General features: G+C 46.8%; 1 protein-coding gene across 1 annotated transcript; it reads left to right on the top strand.

The window, feature by feature from the left end:
* Positions 1-795: 795 nt before the first annotated feature.
* TNFAIP3 (TNF alpha induced protein 3) lies at positions 796-17,072 on the top strand. Its single transcript, XM_056344172.1, has 9 exons — positions 796-969; positions 4,166-4,478; positions 8,687-8,877; positions 9,104-9,251; positions 9,452-9,622; positions 10,344-10,524; positions 12,016-12,920; positions 14,441-14,673; positions 15,343-17,072. The coding sequence occupies exons 2-9, from the start codon at positions 4,166-4,168 to the stop codon at positions 15,622-15,624; spliced, it is 2,424 nt and encodes an 807-aa protein (XP_056200147.1). The 5' UTR covers positions 796-969; the 3' UTR covers positions 15,625-17,072.
* Positions 17,073-17,574: the final 502 nt, after the last annotated feature.

Genomic DNA, 17,574 nt, shown 5'->3' with positions numbered 1-17,574 from the left:
GGAAGAGCAATAGCTTCCAACAGGACAGGCTCCCTTGCCATCCCGTTGGGATGTTAGCTGCAGGGGCGTGGGCACCTACACCCCAAGACCTTTCTGCATGGGCGAGGAGCCCCGTAGGCCCCTTGTCCTTGTCACGCGTGGAAGAGGACGAGGTAACGGCTGCGGGGCAGCCAGCGCCTCTCGCCGCCGCCGCTGCTGCTGCTGCTGGCGGTGCCCCGGCAGCGCGGGGTGCAGCCAGGGCGCTGCCCCGAGCTCCGGGCACGGCACCACCGGCCGCGGTTGCAGCACGACTCCACGGTGCCCCAGGCACCCTCCGCACCGCCGCGGTGGTGCCAGGGCGATGCCGTGCACCGGAACACCGAGCCGTTCCGGTCCCAGCCACCCGAGCCGCGGCTGGCCGCCGATAACGGGGCTGGACCAGCAGCCGAGCGAGGCCTGCGGGACGGGATGCGCACCCCCTCCGGGGGATGCGGTGGGGGGCTCGGAATAAGGAGGGAAAACCTGCGCGCCCGGGCCCCGCAGGGCCCGCCGGCGAGTCACTGCGGAGGGGGCGGCGGGGCTGCCAGCCGGGGCCAGGGCCAGGACCGGGCCCGGCGGCGCCCCCTGGCGGCGCCCGGGGCGCGCGGCGGTGGTTGTCACATGTCGGAAAGTCCCCGGCGCTGCCGGTGGAAATCCCCGGTGGGTTTTTTTTTGTTGTGTATTTTCTTTTTTTTTTTTTTTTTTTTTTTCCTCCCGGGCGCTGAAACAGAAAGGGGAAAAAAAAACAAGAGGTTTGGCTCAGCCCTTCATTCCGCGGCGGCGGCGGCGGCGGCAGCAGCTCCGGCGGGCAGAGGGCGGCGGAGGGAAGGGAGTCCCGGCCCGGTGGGGGTTGATGGCTCCCGCGCTCGGCTGCGTCCCACCGCCCCGGCCCCGCTGCTGAGCAGGAGTCACCGGCAGCACCGACCGGAGAAGGAGCCCGCCGGCGGGGAGGTGAGCGCCGGGCGGCGGGGAGGGCACGGCGGGGCGGCCGACCCCCGGAGCGGCTTCATCCCCGCCCTGCCGTTTGCAGGAGGGCGCCGGGGACAGCGGGCGGGCCCGGCGGCGGGGCTCGGTCGCGTTCCGCCTGGCACCGGAGCGGTCAGCGCTGCGGGGGGGCGTGCGCCGGCTGCGGCCGGGCGGTGGCGGCGTGCCCCCTGCTCGGTGGCGGCGTGCCCCCTGCTCGGTGGCGCGGCCCGGGCTCGGCGGCTCCGGTCCCCGCGGGCTGCTGCGCTGGCGCAGGGCGCCGCCGCGGCGGGGCAGTCGCTGCCGGCTCCCCCCGCAGAGCTGGCAGGGGCAGGAGCGGCCGCCGTCCCGCTGTGCGTGCGCTTGCTTCCAGCAGAGCAGTGAGTCGGGGGGCTGAGCCGTGTAGTCCGGTCCTGTGGTGTGTAAAACACCCTCGGTCCCCATCTTCTTCCTTGGTGAACGGTGATAATACGCTTAGTTCCGTACCGACCGCTCAACGACTCAAATACAGAAATCTGTAGGTGCTGACGGTGTGTTAAGCGTGTTTGGTTTAGCAGTCTTAGCACTTTGGAAGAGGGTTCGTTATTGCTGGTTTTCAGACAGAGGACAGAAAATTAAAACCACTGTCAGACCTCAGAACAGCGCTCAGCTTTCCAGAGCCCGGCATCCTCAGCATTCCGTGTGCAGAAAGCTCGATGCCTCGGAGAGCTATTTACTCATGGTTTACAACTGTTCTTTTCTGGGCATTTGTAGTAATTACGTGTAAAAAGGTTCTAGTAGTGTGGCGTACAGTAAAGCAAGGTACAGTGTAAAGTCATAAATTGTAGCTGAGTTTTCTGACCTTTAACTCGGGCTTAGGTGGCTATGAAGTTGTCTGTTTCATCACATTGTTTGTGAAAATAAGGGTTGCTCAGCTTTTGCCTTGATCGACATTTAATGACCGTAAATAGCATAGGCAGTGATTTCCATGTGTGAAGGGGAAAATATGCCTGTAGAATATAATATTGAATAACATAGTTTCAGTGAATGCTTCTGTAAACTCAGCAGGTTTTGTTACTTCAAGCTGGAAATAACCATCTCAAGGGTCTGTGCCGGTAGTGCTTAATCATGTCATCAGTCTTTATTCATGTAAAAAAAAATCCCATTGACTCAACAGCTCTGCTTACATAAGTAAGGAATTCAATATTTTGGTCATCTTAGAGCAAAGTATAGCAGTGGTCATTAAACAGATTAATAAGGGGTTGTTTATATTTCATTTCTTAAATCATCTATACATTTAAATTTAGGATTACACAAATATCACATGTAAAACTATATTTATGGAGGGAGTGGATGAGAATATGTGTTATTTCCATTTTAAGGCTCTATGTTGGTGTGGGAATGGTAAGAATATGCCACCTCAGTTAACTACAGGAAGGCTTTTCCACGTGTTGCGAGGTGTGACAGCTCTGAGCCCTGTCCCCAAGATGCTTACAGGAGCAGGAGAAACAGTGTCAATGATATTGCCCTGACTGAGCAGAGAGGACTTTGCAGCATCTTGTGTTTCACCTGCCTCTGTTTAGGCCTTGACAAGACATCCACTGAATCTCTCCATCAGCTGCTTCTCAGAGAGGTTATAGAGGGCAGCTTTTGGCAGCAGGAGCTGAGGTCCCCTCTTGCCACGGCAGGGTCCTTTTCCAGTGCTCCGGCTGGGCGGCTGGAGGTGGATGTCGCCAATGGAGGTGTCTGGCTGAGGAGGAGAGAGCAGCTGGCTCCCCATAGGAAAGGGCATGCTGAAGTCCTTATGTGCAAGAGGGGTCTTCTGCCTCCACAGATCTGGAACTATCTTCCTGGGCAGTCTGTCAGCTTGTAGTCATCCTTCCTCTCTCAGGCCTTCCACACTTCCATCTCCATGAGAAAATTTCATAACAGTTGCATAAACCAGTTTTCAGTTGCCTCTGTACCTGGCAAGGTATATATCGAGGCTTTGATATATACTTATGGCTTGATATTTGTCCCTAGATTCATAATCACAATGGTGGGCTCTCCTAATGTGACCAGCGGTATTCTAAACTTGTTAGGCGTGCATGCCTTTCTTTGTCTAAACAGAATTTTTGCTTTGTTTTTAAACACAGCAATAGTGTACGTGGACAGCATGTAGAGTCTCTTCACATAGAAATAGGTTGTTGGTGGTGTTACTGTTGTGCACGAGAGTTTTGAGGGATGTGAGCCCTATGTTTAGCTCTAGTGAGCCACAAAGTTAGTGTGCTCTGAATGAGTATTGCAGAGTGTAGACAGTTTGAGGTTATGGGGGTTTTTGTTCTTCCTGCTGTAGCCCATGGGGCCAGAGATACTGAAGAAAGGGATGCAGGGCAGCAAACATTACATGTCCCACTGTGGAAAAACATTGTGGTTTTTGAGCCAAGTGGAAATGCTTTTTCAGCTATGTTGACTTACCGCTGAGTAATAGCAGCACTGCAGTCTGCACCCCCACATGTGGCACAAGGACCTGTGTGCAGTAGCTCTAGTGCTCACAAAATATAAGGAGTCTCAGGAAGAGTAGCATAAGTCTTTCCTTGAGTGCTTGCTCTACAACAAATCCGTCATTTGCCATCTTCGGCCACCGTAAGTATGGGACACATACTAGCATGGCATGTAATTCCTGGGGCTCTTTTTGCACTGTACCAAGCATCACTTCTCAGAATGTATGGGCTGCAGAAATCTGAAATGGTCATTACCTGCTTTTTTTGGGCATATCATCAAAACGAGCTTGAAACGCGCCGAAAGTTCAGCAAGCTCATATGGGATTACACTGTGCAATTATCAATTAGCCAAGTTTCCAGGATAATTTTCCCTTCCCTTGATCTTGACTGCTTTTATCCTTACCTTGATTTAAATGTTGGTTTTGTTCTGAACAAGGATGCAGTTTCCTTAGTAATGAATAAATTCTCTTTAATATCTCAGTAAATTATTGGAAGAAGCTAGTCAGTGTCTATATCTGAGTAATGCAGAGAGGCTAATGGATATGAGCTTTAAAAAACATCATTATAAAGGCTCAGTGGATAGCATCCACTCTGCTCATTTTAGGCAAAACTGCAGCCAGAATCCTGCCCCTGAAGGTGCCTTCTCAGTCTCTGCAGAAGTGTTAATAATGGTGTGATGCACAGACTCTAACATGCCAGTAAAAGGATCCTTTTCATTTCAGATGTTTTCTAGAAACATGTCTGGCCAACACATCCTTCCTCAAGCTTTGTATCAGAGCAATATGCTGAAAGCCATGAAGATTAGAGAGAGGACACCTGAAGATCTGGTCAACCCCCCAAGTGGAATAATTCACCACTTCAGGACTATGCACAGATACACAATAGAAATGTTCAGAATGTGCCAGTTTTGTCCTCAGTTTCGGGAAACACTTCAGAAGGCTCTGACTGACCAGGCCACCCAGACTTCGCTGGAGCGCCAGAGGAAGCTCAACTGGTGCATGGAAGTTCGGAGGCTTGTCCCTTTGAAGACTAATGGTAAGTTACGAGCAAGTCTTTGCACTTGGCGTTAAAATTGGGAATATGAATGTATCACCTTTATTATAGTATCTGAGTTCACATTACTGAAACAACTGCATGGCTTTTAAAATGTGATGCCTTTCAGTCTTAGTTTTGTAAGCTAAAATTCTTTCCATGTGATGTACTGACCTGAGGCTGTAGCAGATGCCTGCCCATATCATGGTATTATGAACAGCCTGAAAATTTCACAGATATCTTCATAATATCAGTAACATGTGGCACATCAGAGTAAAACACCAGGAGAGAAACTTGACTTGCCACCCATCGCCTTTCTGTGAACCTGACTCTGCTATGCATCGGCTGTCTTGTCGGAAGTGCTGAACGGCCCTTAATGCCAGGCTAGATGAGACTTCAGATGCTTTGAGTGACAGGGATGCATTCCCATGTACATATAGCAGAAGCTAATATCCTGGCATAAGCCCTGCTGTTGTGGCTGGCAGGCAAGGTCCTCTTCCTGATCCATCTTTAAAAGTGGTGCCAGCAGGAGTGTCCTGGGCATGGAGCCTCAGGGAACTTGACTGCACTGGCCCTGGACTCAGCACCTCGCACCCCGCCGTCTCCCTCATCCTCAGCTACCTGCTGGGGTTTGCCAGCTCTTGCCTTCCCTCTGGTCAGGGCTCACCAGTAACTCCCGTGTGCATGCCTGACAGCCGTCTTTGTGCAGCACACAATTTGCAGTGTCCTTTTTCTTTCATGAATCAGTGCTGGTTTTAGAACTTGGCTTTTGGGTTACTTTGTGTGTATTGCATCAAGTGCTGTAAATGAAAAGGTGCAGCAGTAGTGCAAAGATTTCCCGAATAGGTTACACGTGTCCACAGTCTTAAGCAGGAAACTTTTGCACATGACTGTAAGAGTTGCTGGGCGTTTCACGTTCAGTGGGGGAAAGATTTGGTAATGGCTATATGACTTATGGTCATGCAGCTGCAGACTTGAGCTCGGGATTCCCTAGAGCACAGATTACCCAAAAAAAGCGAGGTAGACTGGGACGGTGAGGACTCCAAGAACATGGAAAATACATAGCCTTTGCTCAAGGGGCAGATCATGGTGGTTATAAAGCAGTGGGTGTGGTGGACCTGCAACCTCGTTGAAGTCCTTGTATGATGTTCTGTGGATGCTTCTTTTCATTATCTGCTTATACACACATACAAACGTCGTCCTTATCTCCCTCATCCACACACTTCCCATCCCAAATTCTACCATTTTTGTCAGTCTGATTGTACACCGCTGTGTTGTGCAAAAGCCATAAAAATAGCACCGCTGTGTAGTTGTCACTGCCTTGACCTAGAAAAGTCTGATCCTAATGTCCATCTCTAAGTGTCATAGAGGCACTGACCTTCTGGTGGGCTTTTGTGGGCTGCCTCTGTACTGGCATAAAATTCACATGACTAATTAGGCTGTGCATGGAGATCTGGTAACCTTGAACTTCCAGAAGGACTGAAGTTGCAGCTAGGGCAGGCAGCACTTCACAGGTACTAGGAAGGTAACATCAATCCAAGTGTTGCGTCTTCAGAACTTCACCCCAAGAGATACATTCTTAATAGGTTTACTAGATGAATGGACAACATGCATGATTTTTGCCCAGGGCAAAGAGCAATGGTTTTGGAATCTCACCTCCTGTCCGTGAGAGTCCTGCAGGGATTAACACTGCCTGGACAGGCTCTTGTTGCTGACAACGCTATATCCAATAACTGTGACCTCTTGTGTTGTCTCATGACTGTCAGCCAGCGTTACAAGCGGGAGCAATGTGGGCTTGGATCCCATCCACGTGCAGGCGTACCAATATACAAGATGCTGAAATACTAAGGCAGGTTGGGGTCAGGCAAAACAGGTGCTTGGTTTGCTATTCCCCTGTACCTTGCACAGCCAGTGAACTCAGCTGCAGTTCAGTGCTTTAGGGTCATGAAGTGCATGAGTAGGAGCAGCTTTGGGAACCTGTGGTTTATGCAAATAGTCACAGTGAGGGACCTTTGCAGGAGAAAGAGGGTAGATGGACTGAAGAAGGGGATACCTGAAAGAAGGGACAGAAGCCTGGAGAAGCCCTGTATTACCCCAGAAAAAAACACATCTGGGTTTTTTTCTCACATGTGGCACGAAGAATATTTTTAAAAGCACTTAGCCCGTAGATGTGGGGTGAATATATTAGTTCTTTCAGTCAGTGGTGGGCTTTCTTCAGAAAATTCTGGGGTTTTTTCTCATGAAGGTTGTAATTATTGAAAACAGAGAAAGTATCTCCTATAGGATCTTGTGATGTATATTTTACCTAATATGTATGTGAGTTTGTGGAGTGGTGGTGTTTTTTTAATTTAAAAAAGCCCTTTTGAATCACCACACATTTCTTTGCAGACATGCGAATGGGAGGGTAGAAGGAAAGCAGTAGGAGGTATAAAAATTGAAACTGTTGTAAAAAAAAAAAAAATAAAATTCCAGCATCTATTGGCTGTAGAGATTTCACTTGTGTAATGAATGGGCATTCATTCCAGCTCGCCCAGCCACACCCCCCCGGGAAAGTCCGAGGGAGGCTTCGCTGCTCAGCTCTGCACGCTGCAGAACAAAAAGTACAACTGTTGCTCAATTGCTAGTCAAACGGTGCGGGGGAATTCCAAGTGCTGTGTAAGGAATTTTGGCCAGCGCCTCTCAATAAAGAACTGAAAGTGAGCTCTCAGAGAGAGGAGGGGGGGGGAAAATATCTTATCTTTGCTCTAGATTTTGCAAAGGGAAAATTTTAATGGGATTTGTATGTCATCTTTGTTGGTCAGAAGGAAACCCAGTCAGTTTTTGTGTCTTATATGTTGTTCCCTGATTTTTGAGCTCAAGCAAGCAGCCTGCAGACTTGAAGTAAGCTTTGCAAGACAGCATTCAGAAATGAGAAGGCAGTTGGAGGAACCTGATGTGCACCGAGTCCATAACAATTTATGAAGTGTTCAGATTTCAAACGATATCTTTTTCAGGACCTGGGGTCTGTTGTAGATTTTTCTCTGCAGTTTCTTAGGAAAAGTAGCAAAAGTGTTCACAAACGTTGTGTAATTGAGCTCATAATGCATGTGGCAGACTGGGTTTAAGCTTTTTGTGGGGGTTCTTTGTGTGGGGTTTTTTTCCACACGAGGAAAATCTAGTAGCTTTACCATGGCTGATGTCCTCGATTCCAAGGAAAATGCTGTGGTTTCTTAGTATTGGGTTAATCTCTTTACCACTGTAGTAAACACGACCAGTTTTGAATCTGAGGCTATGACAGTAATGGTTCTTGATGACTCCCTTTCAGGGGAGACATCCCCTTTTGAAAAAGATGGCTCAAGATAGAATTTGAAACCCAGCTGCAGGCATATTTTGTCACAACTTTTAATTAAGTTAGTTAACTCCTCTGATTCTCAGTTTCTTCCTCTGGAAATTGCAGAACATTGCTTTCCTTCCTACCTGTAAAGAGGGCTTTTTCAATGCAAGGAGAGCGTCTAAATGAAAATCAAATCATTATGGTTTTCATTTATTTAGTTTTAATGTTGTGTTTTATGAAACAGCCTTCTAAGTAAAATATTTAACAGCCCAGCGTACTATCAGTTTCGAGAGGAAGGCAAGAGGTGTTCCTATGATTGCTTTACATAAATCACGTACTCTTCCCTTTCTGTCTCTCTTTTATTACAATTCCTCTATCCAGCACAGCCAAGTGCCAAGCCTTTCAATGCAGTGCTCAGCAGGGGATGTGAGGCTTGGTGCTACCATAGGATTTTCTTGGCGGTTTTCATTATCTCTACCCTGTGCCATCAGGTGTATATTTGTATAAACACTGATAAGGGAGATTTACATGTTCTTTTGTAATTTTAAGATGACTTTGTTGTGTTTAAAAGCTATTTCAACTGTTTGACATTTGCAGTTGACCCCAAAATTTAGTTCATGAGATCAGGTAAAGCTAAGTAAGATAAATAAGGGGCATTGATGAATGACAGCTTTACACTAATGGGTAAAGAGACAAAACCAGTAGAGAGAGGACTTTCTTCCTTTCTGTCTCTGAGCAGACAGCTCATAGCTGTGATCTCCTTGTTAAAACCCTTCTCTCTGAGGCTTAGAGAAGAACCTGTCATATGCATACCACAGCGTAATTCTACATCCTGCACGGTTGTGGGGTTTTATTTAAGTAGCCATTTACAAATAATGTACTCTCTCTTTTTCTGTAGGTGATGGAAATTGCCTCATGCATGCTGCATCACAGTACATGTGGGGTATTGAGGATATTGATCTCGTCTTAAGAAAAACATTGTTTAGCGCACTCAGGGAGATTGACACACGGAACTTCAAGCTCCGCTGGCAGCGGGAGGCTATTAAATCCCAGGAGTTTGTACAAACGGGACTTCATTATGACACCCGGGTAAGATGGCCTGAGGGAATGGTGCTGTTTTCTCAGTGCTTGTCAGTGTTGCCTTGCTGATTTTGTTTGCTTTTTGGCTTCATGGATTCCACTGTTAGTGGAGAGAAGAAATAGTCTTCCTTTGGAGGAAATGGGAAAATGTGATTATTCTGAGTCCTGCTGTGCAGCAGTTGGTTCCTGACCTCCATGGCTTTGAACCATTGCTGATGGATGTTTCTTTCCTCAGAACTGGGAGGAGGAGTGGGAATACCTCATTGAAATGACCTCCCCAGAAACATCTGGGGCTCGAAACAGGCTTCCATATAATGCACTGGAAGAAATCCACATCTTCATCCTTGCTAACATCCTCAGAAGGCCAGTCATTGTCCTTGCAGGTGAGTTGCCTAGCCAGTTATCTCACCATGTTTCTCTGTGCTGTGTTAGTGATGTTACTTCAATAATTGTTTTCAGGTAGATGCGTTTCAGATTGGGGTATTTTCAGCAATTGTTCTAAAACACACAGAGTATGTTTTCTCTTGCCTGTAGCACATGCTTATTGGTGTTTATCTGTGGGTTTTTTCCCTTCCTTATGCAGATAAAGTGGTGAGAAGTTTAGAGTCAGGCTCCAGTTTTTCTCCTCTGAATGTTGGTGGTATTTACTTGCCTCTCCTTTGGCCAGCTGAAGAATGCTACAGATACCCAATTGTGCTGGGCTACGACAACATGCATTTTACACCACTAGTGACTCTGAAGGACAGCGGGCCAGGTACTTTTCAAGCACCTTGTTTGATATTTATGTAGCTTCTTCAATATCATCATGCTTATAAAGCATTTAAAATATAATCTGGTTTAGATTTGCATCTTTAAAGTTAAAATAAATGTAAAAAATTCCTTTGAAATATGTTCTTAAAATTTGAGTCTGTAAATCTGAATAGAAACTAAAGGTTACCTTCAAAATGCTGGTTGAAAGTAGAGTGCAACTCGCTTGCAGGCTGGAATCAGTCAGCAGGTGGCCTCTGCTTCATTGTGTTCTGGCCTCCTTTCCACACCTCATGATAAGAGAAAAAGCTTTGAAGGACATGGTCTCACAGCAGTGTGCTGCTGCCTGGCAGGGATAATGAAATATATACATTGCCAGTTTTAAAGCATCTCTTCTGAATGGATAGCAGTTTTGTAGATTCAGCTTAGGGCATCATCCCATAGAAAGGTATAGCGAAGTAAGATCTACAGTGCTGCCTAAACTGAGAAGAAAATTGATATGGGGACATTAAAACTCCTGTGGGACTGTGGGATGGAGCTGGGCTTGTGATCGGATGAGTCTGCATCCTCCCCCGATGGCAGTGTTTAGAAACCAGTTGCTCTGGTCAGCCATTCCTGTCTCTTTCCAAAATTCAGCAGCAGCGGTGACATCTCAGTATGTTGCGTCTTGCGGTTACTCCTGCCTGGTAAAAAAAATATATATGCTAATCTGTCTTGTTTCCCCACAGAAATCCGGGCTGTCCCTCTGGTCACCAGTGAACGAGGCAGATTTGAGGATTTGAGTGTGCACTTTCTGACAGACACAGAAGAGAGGGAGAAAGAGCAGCTGCTAAAAGACTACTTGATAGTGATAGAAATTCCAGTGCAAGGCTGGGATCATGGTACAACTCATCTAATTAATGCTGCAAAGTGAGTTTCATTCCTGTTTCTTCAAAGTTGCCTTGTGTATGGAGGTGGGAGAAGCCAGGCAGCTCAGTGTCTTTCTTTGTTCTTTCCTTTCTTCTACAGTAGCACATGCATTTGCCCCCTGAAATATGGAATATTGGCATTACTGTTGACATGCTTTGATACGGTTATGAGCTCAGACCAGAGTCAAATTTAAAGGCAAAAATGTCTTCAGACTTAGCAGACTGAAACTAGTATTTTAGAAGAGTAAACCCAATGGATTAGCTTCACTGACTTTTAGATTACACATGAGGGTTGTGGAAAAACAGTTAAGCCCAGGAACTAGTTACACCAAACTCTTGCGCTTTATGTAAGGTCACGTTGCATAAAGGGCAGTTGGTGTAATTTTGGCTGCCCTAGGGAAAAGTACTTGGTGGTATGTTCTTAGCGCTGATGCCTTGACACCCTGGGCTGTTGCAGTGCAGCAGTAGGCAGGAAGCTGTGGCTAGTGGAGAAAACAGCATCTGTGCTCGTCCCTTTGATGGTGATGGTTGAGCATCAGCAATGTGCAGGGGGCAGCTGACAGCACCCATCGGATTCTTGCATTTAGGGGATGCTGACAGCTGTGTCCACTCAGCCCATTCATGAGTGGGGAGGGAAGCAACTCCCTGTATCCTCTGTCTTTGCTTCCATTGCCCCACAGGGAGGTATTTTTATGCTGTTGGGCGGTTCTGCTTTAGGAGCCTTGAAAATAGAAGTCCCCTGACACAAAGGAGATATGCATACATAAAGAGTAGCAATCAAGCTTCCCTAGTCCCACCACACAGATGTGTTCTGGAGTGTTACCAGTAACGCTAGCTCTTCATCCTACCAGCTGTGGTGTGGTAGAGCTCCAGTGTGGGGTTTTCCCTGCGGTCAGGGGCAGAGTAGGGATGGTGTGATGGATGCTAGTGTTACACACACCACACCGAAGCCCTGTGGTTTGTCTGAAGAATTCTGCTGGTAGATACAGACCCAACAGGGCAAAACCAGGAACAGATTTCATGATAAACTGTATCATGAAATGCTACACCCACTGTAGAAAAAGCTTATTCTTAGCACGGGCTGGTGAGGTATGGGGTCTTCCACTCTTACCTCTGCTCAGCTGGGCACTGGTCTTCAGAGGAATTCAGGATTTGGGGGACTTTTCACTTCTGAGAGATTATCCACGTTCTTCACGCAAACAGCCCTCAGACAGAAAACCCTCATCTAGAAAATCCTTTTAAGAATATCTCTGTTTAGCATTGTGTCAGACCATTTCTTTAGATGTGAAAGTCTCCATTTGACATCACTGAACACCTGCTTTTAAAATTATTTCCATTTACAACAACAGTTTAACATCCTGGATCTTCTAGCTGAGTAATATGGATGTGCATTAAATCTGCATTTCCTCCCCACATTGTATTTGTATTTGCCTCCACCCCCACCATCTGCCCTTCTCAACCACTGATGCCATCTTCCCTTTTTGGCTGTCAGGTTAGATGAAGGCAACCTGCCCAAAGAAATAAACCTCGTGGAAGATTACTTTCAGCTGGTACAGCATGAGTACAAGAAATGGCAGGAAAACACTGAACCTGCTAGAAGAGAGACCTGCTCCAGGAACAGACAGGAACTGTCTTTTTCCCAGCTCTCCCTCCTACAGGTGAAATGTGAAACACCGAACTGCCCTTTCTACATGTCTGTGAACACCCAGCCCTACTGCCACGAGTGCTTTGAGCGAAGGTCCCAAGGAAGCAAAGGAAGAAAGCAGACCTCCAAAGCAGCACCTGAGAAACTGAAGGCAGCTGGGTCAGGCTCCTCCCGTGGGGAGGTCTGCGAACCTGGGGGATGGACGTCCGAAGGGCCTGTAACAGGGCCTCGCTCCGCACCTCCAACTGCTCCAAGCCTTTTCCTATACAGCGAGACTACGGCTATGAAATGCAGGACACCAGACTGCCCCTTTACACTGAACGTGCAACACAATGGGCTTTGCGAACGCTGCTACAACTCCAGACAGCTTGGTCCTTCCAACAATTTGGGTGACCAGAGATGTTTAGACTATGCCACGTGCAAGGTATGCTGTCAGCAGGCCAACAGGACCTTCAACGGCATATGCAGCACTTGCTTCAAAAGGTCTACAGAGCTCCCCTCAAATGCCAGCCGTGCTTTCCCACCCGTGTGCCACCAGAGATCAACATCTGATCCATCTCAGATCTCACAGAGCCTCCTCCAGCACTCCTGCCATCCCAACAGCTGCGGCGAGGAGCCCCTGCCACCGGCACTGCCTCCTGAGGAGAAGAGGGGAGGTAACCTCTGCAGGAAACCAGGCTGCAAGTTTTTTGGGACATCGCAAAATGAGGGCTTTTGCACGCTGTGTTTCTTTGAGTACAGGGAAAACCACGGTAAGTGGAGACGGGGTGAGCTTTGGCACGCTTTGGCTGCAGGTTGGCTTCCTCGAGCTACGAAACTCTGTGTGCGCTGGGTGTGTGTGCTGGGTGTGTGCGCTGGGTGCTAAGAGGGCAGGGGGTGATGGAAACGGTGTGGAGCAGAAGCAGCAGCATGAGCAAAAGGTGCTCTTTTTGGCCATTATCCCATAAAGGGGCACGCAGTAATCATGTGGGAAGTCTGTGAAATCTCTTATAAAACTTCCCATCAGCTTTCATGGAAGCAGAACTAGCTCAAGAGGGGCTGGGTTCTGATCCCTTCCCACCACCCATTGCAGTAATGCTTTGGTATGAATTTCCTTCACAGCTAGAAAGTTGTAAGGGTCAGTGAGGGAAATGCTGTTGTATTGTTGACACTGAGGAAAATGCTATGGTATTGATGGTACTGAAAACCATTTATGTTAGCAAGGCTTTTAAAAAGCTTGGGATGAATTTGAGGATCTGTATCTGTTCTGGGTGTAACAGGTATAACACTTGAGTAACTTGAGTATCAAGTCACCTTGATAAGCAGAGCAAGTAGAAGTTGACTGTCAATCATGTGCTTGTACTTTGGAGTAACTTAGGAGTGTATTGTTATAATCTACCTTGAAATCTTTCTCAGTAATGTCATTTGTGGGTGTGCAATGTGTATTTTTAAAGGCGGGCCTTCAAAAAGGTAACAGTCTGTGAATAAATCACAGCATGAAATCTTCATCTTTCATGCTACTGCCCTGTTCCACAGGCAGAGAGCCCTTGGGTATTGAGGGTGAAGGGCACGTGTAAGAGAATTATTGTTTATCTTTCAAGACTTCTTCATTGCTGACAGATGTGCCAATAGAAACATACAAAAGTAGAACGGTTTGAGTAAGGAAGGACCTTTGGAGATCATCTGATCTAAGCCCCCTGATGTGGGCAGGGACATCCAGTGCTGCACATTCCACATACTTGAAAATTAAGGAACCTCTATGCCAGCTTGCAATAGCTGATTTTCCAGCGTTGTTCACAATGAAATTTTTTTCCTTCTGATTGTGGAATATATAAAATAGCTTCATGAGACTAAAAAGCGTAAGGCACTTTTTCCCATTAAGCTCTGTGCCACTGTACTTCCACTACTTCATGCGTCTGAAATCGGGGAGGACAAAAGGGAAATGTCAGGGTAGTTGAGATGACATGCTGAAGGCAAAGGTGGAATTCCTCTTGACTTCAGCAGGGTCCAGTTTTCCCACTGAGGTCAAGTTTTTTTCCAGAAATCATCAGTTCCTACAACTTCTGGTATGAAAATCAAACTGTATTAGCTATGTATTATATATGTAACATGGAGGAAAGTGCATAAACTGAGGGAGTCTCAGGACTGGCAAAGCTCCATGTTTGAGGCTAGTATAATTTTTTTTGTTGTTGTTATTCTTTCTGTTTAAACTGGGGACCTCTTTATAGTTGTTTTGCGTCATCAGATCTATTGGGCACATTCAGACTCCCCCTGTCCTTACTCTGCATTACAGACAGCGTTTTGCTACGTCACCAGAGGAGGTCTCAGAGGAAGTCCTCAGCGGCGGGTCAGCCGGGGACCTCCGCGGCTGCCTTCCGTAACACTGTGTCCTGCCAGCGGCAGGACTGTGGCACCCTGGGCAGCACAATGCTCGAGGGGTACTGCCAGAACTGCTTCATTAAAGCCCAGAACCAGCGATTTCAGGAAGCCAGGAGGACAGAAGAACAGCTGGTGAGACAGCCAGAAGTAAGTGTGAACTTCTCAAAATCTTCCACTTGTTTAGCACTGCATTTTTTTCTCTTGTGTGAACAACTCAGGATGCGTACTAGAAAATCCTCAAATGACTGCATCCTAAGTATCATGGAAAGACAAGCGTAGAGCATCTTATGGGGTTTTTTTCCTGCTGCAACTGGGCAGTATTCCTGAAATCAGTTTAGGGTTGTCATGACCATGCCCAGTTTTACCTCAGCTGGGATTTCACCAGCAATTTCAGTGGAAGCATTTGGACCTACAGTTGGTTTCTTTGCTGGCTGGGGAGAGATTTCCAGTCTCACCCTTAGAGCTATGTATCAAATAGGTTTAGTCCACTTCATGTTGCCTTTTTCATTGAGCCCATTACAGGTTTTCTTTGTTTCAGATTTTTTTTTTATTTTGTTTGTTCTGACCCTTTTAGAATTGAGAGTTACCAAAGATAAAATTATTTTTTTTTTCTAAGAAATGACAGAATTTGTGATTTTTTTATTTTTTTTTTTTTGGTCAAGCCCAACTTGGCTCTTGGTATTGCACTTTTCAGAAGAAGCATGTGTCTGCAAGAACCCCCAGTGGTTACCTATACAAACCAGAGTTGAAAGTAAATGAAAAGCCACTTGTGCTGCCAGCATGGCAACTGACAATGTGTGTTAACATTTTTTCAAGAGAACGGGACAGCGCAGAGATTTGCAGCGAGCAGCATTGAGTAGCCAGAAGAGACAGTGTGCTGTGACTTCATGTAGAAACAACCTGGCCTGCAGAAGTGGTGACCTGTGCCAGGAGTGCCAGCGCCTCGGACAGCTTCTGCCATCGGGGAGTGCCAGGGACCCAGCGGCAGAGGACCCCCCGAAGCAACGCTGCCGAGCCCCTGCTTGTGATCACTATGGCAATGCCAAGTGCAACGGCTACTGCAATGAATGCTACCAGTTCAAACAGATCTATGGCTAGAAGAGGGGAGGAGGAGCTGGTAACGAACAAGAAAGCGATACCAGTTACTTCCTTCACTGAAATGGTGCTATGTCAAAAACACTTAACAGTCCTGGGAGTGGGAGGGCAGGGGGAAATATAAGCTGTCTGCTCATGTTCGTGTTTATTCCCAAGAATGGGAATAAATGTCTACTTCCTCTAAACACTGCATACAAAGACTGCTGAGAAGGGCAGGTTGCCTTCTGCACAGAGCTGTCGTTCATGACTAAGCTCCTACAATGCCATATTTAATTCTTGGACTTCCCAGGAGGAAGTGTGAAGCATTTGAATCCAAAGAACTTCCCAGTTCTGCCTCTTTCTCCATACCTCCTCTGCTCCCGGGTGAGGAGCTGCAGCTACTGTCGGAGGTGCAGGAGCTCTTTGTGTTTGCGTACATCAGCCAGAGGCAAATCTTTCCTGAGAGTGATTCCCCAGGACAAGCTGGTGCAACTTGCAGTTGATATCTGAAGAAATTTGCTTTGGGTTGCCCACATCCTTGCTGGTGTTGTTACGGAGCTCACCAAGGTGGGAGCTCCTGCCGGCATTCAGGGTGTTAACAGCGAGCAGTTCTGTGTTTGCAGAGCCCTCACCAAACCACAGCCAGACACAAGACCAGCAGTGGTCTGCTCCTTTAACATGCTTAGCCTGCATGTAGATCCCTGCCCAAATCCTAAGACAGCTGGAAAGACAGGTGATTACAGAAGCAACTTTTAAGAGCACACACATATGATGGGAAAATTGAATCTTGCCATTCCCGCTCATATGGAAGGAATTGCCTCCAACAGACAGAAAAATGCAAAGCCCTTTGCCTTTGGCTTCAGTTCTGAAACAAGCACAACTCTCTTCTCTTGCATTGTAACAGTCAGGAATATGCGTGCTGCTGTTCATACCCTCCCTCCCCATTTCTGTCACGCTTTTTTCTGTTATCCTTAATGTGATTCTGTTACTGTGCAAACAGCTTGGAGCTCAGTAACGGTGCTTTAGGGTTGAGATTTTACTCCTGGAGTTCATGCATCCACTTCTTAATCACTTTCTTCAGCAACCTTGCCTTTACCATGGTGCCTGGTACCTGCTTCTCTCTTCTCCTTTCACACCTTTTAAATTTTTAGCATCTGTTTTGCTGCTATGATATTGGAGGTGATACCTCTTCTAAGTTGCTTCTCAAGTTTAGAATCTTTTTCTAGTTATTAAAAAGCAAAAAAATTAAATAACTCATGACTCATTTCTGTTAAATTTTATATATTTTGTGAACCTTAATGTGAACATATGTTTTATTAAAATATTTATATTATTTGAAACAATGCAACTTGAAATTTGCACAGCTAGGGGTTTTTTTACATATATTTACTCATGTGTTGAAAGTTACAAACTTAAATGTAAAATTGAAAAACATTCTCTGATATAAAGAAATAAATTATTGAAGGATTGAATTTGCTATTTTATATTGATGAGAGAGAGCACAGTTGAGCATGGGACACCCCCAAAAAAAGCATTTCTGTTCAGGACCACCGTTCAGCATGTTACCAAGTGGCACCCTGGTTCAGATGATGTAGCCAAGTGCTTTGAAGAGGCCATAACTTGATATAAGTCTCTGCATACTCTCGCCTTACATCAGCCTTCTCTCAGGAAGAGCTCTTGGTACTGTTGAGGGACCTGTGCAGTCTGTGTGCATAAGGAGTTGGCTCCTGTGGGTGCAGAGTATCTTCAGCCCCCAGAAGTACGGGCATGGGAGAGTAAGGATGGTGCAGGACCAGGCTGCAAGGGAAGCTAAGCTAGACTGATTTGACTTTGCTTTCTTCGTTTATCCATCAATTACGCCAGGGATTCCCAACCGATGTTGCTTGTATGCCACCTTGGGAGGTGGTGATGGCAGCACATGATCCTCACCTCTGCCCAGCCATGTGTGCAGCCCTGAAGGCACAGGTCAGCCCT

Source organism: Falco biarmicus, chromosome 6 (assembly GCF_023638135.1).
Source record: "Falco biarmicus isolate bFalBia1 chromosome 6, bFalBia1.pri, whole genome shotgun sequence".
Classification (NCBI taxonomy): Eukaryota; Metazoa; Chordata; class Aves; order Falconiformes; family Falconidae; genus Falco; species Falco biarmicus.
Note: the sequence above shows the minus strand (reverse complement) of the source record. Positions and strands in the feature narration are given on the sequence as shown.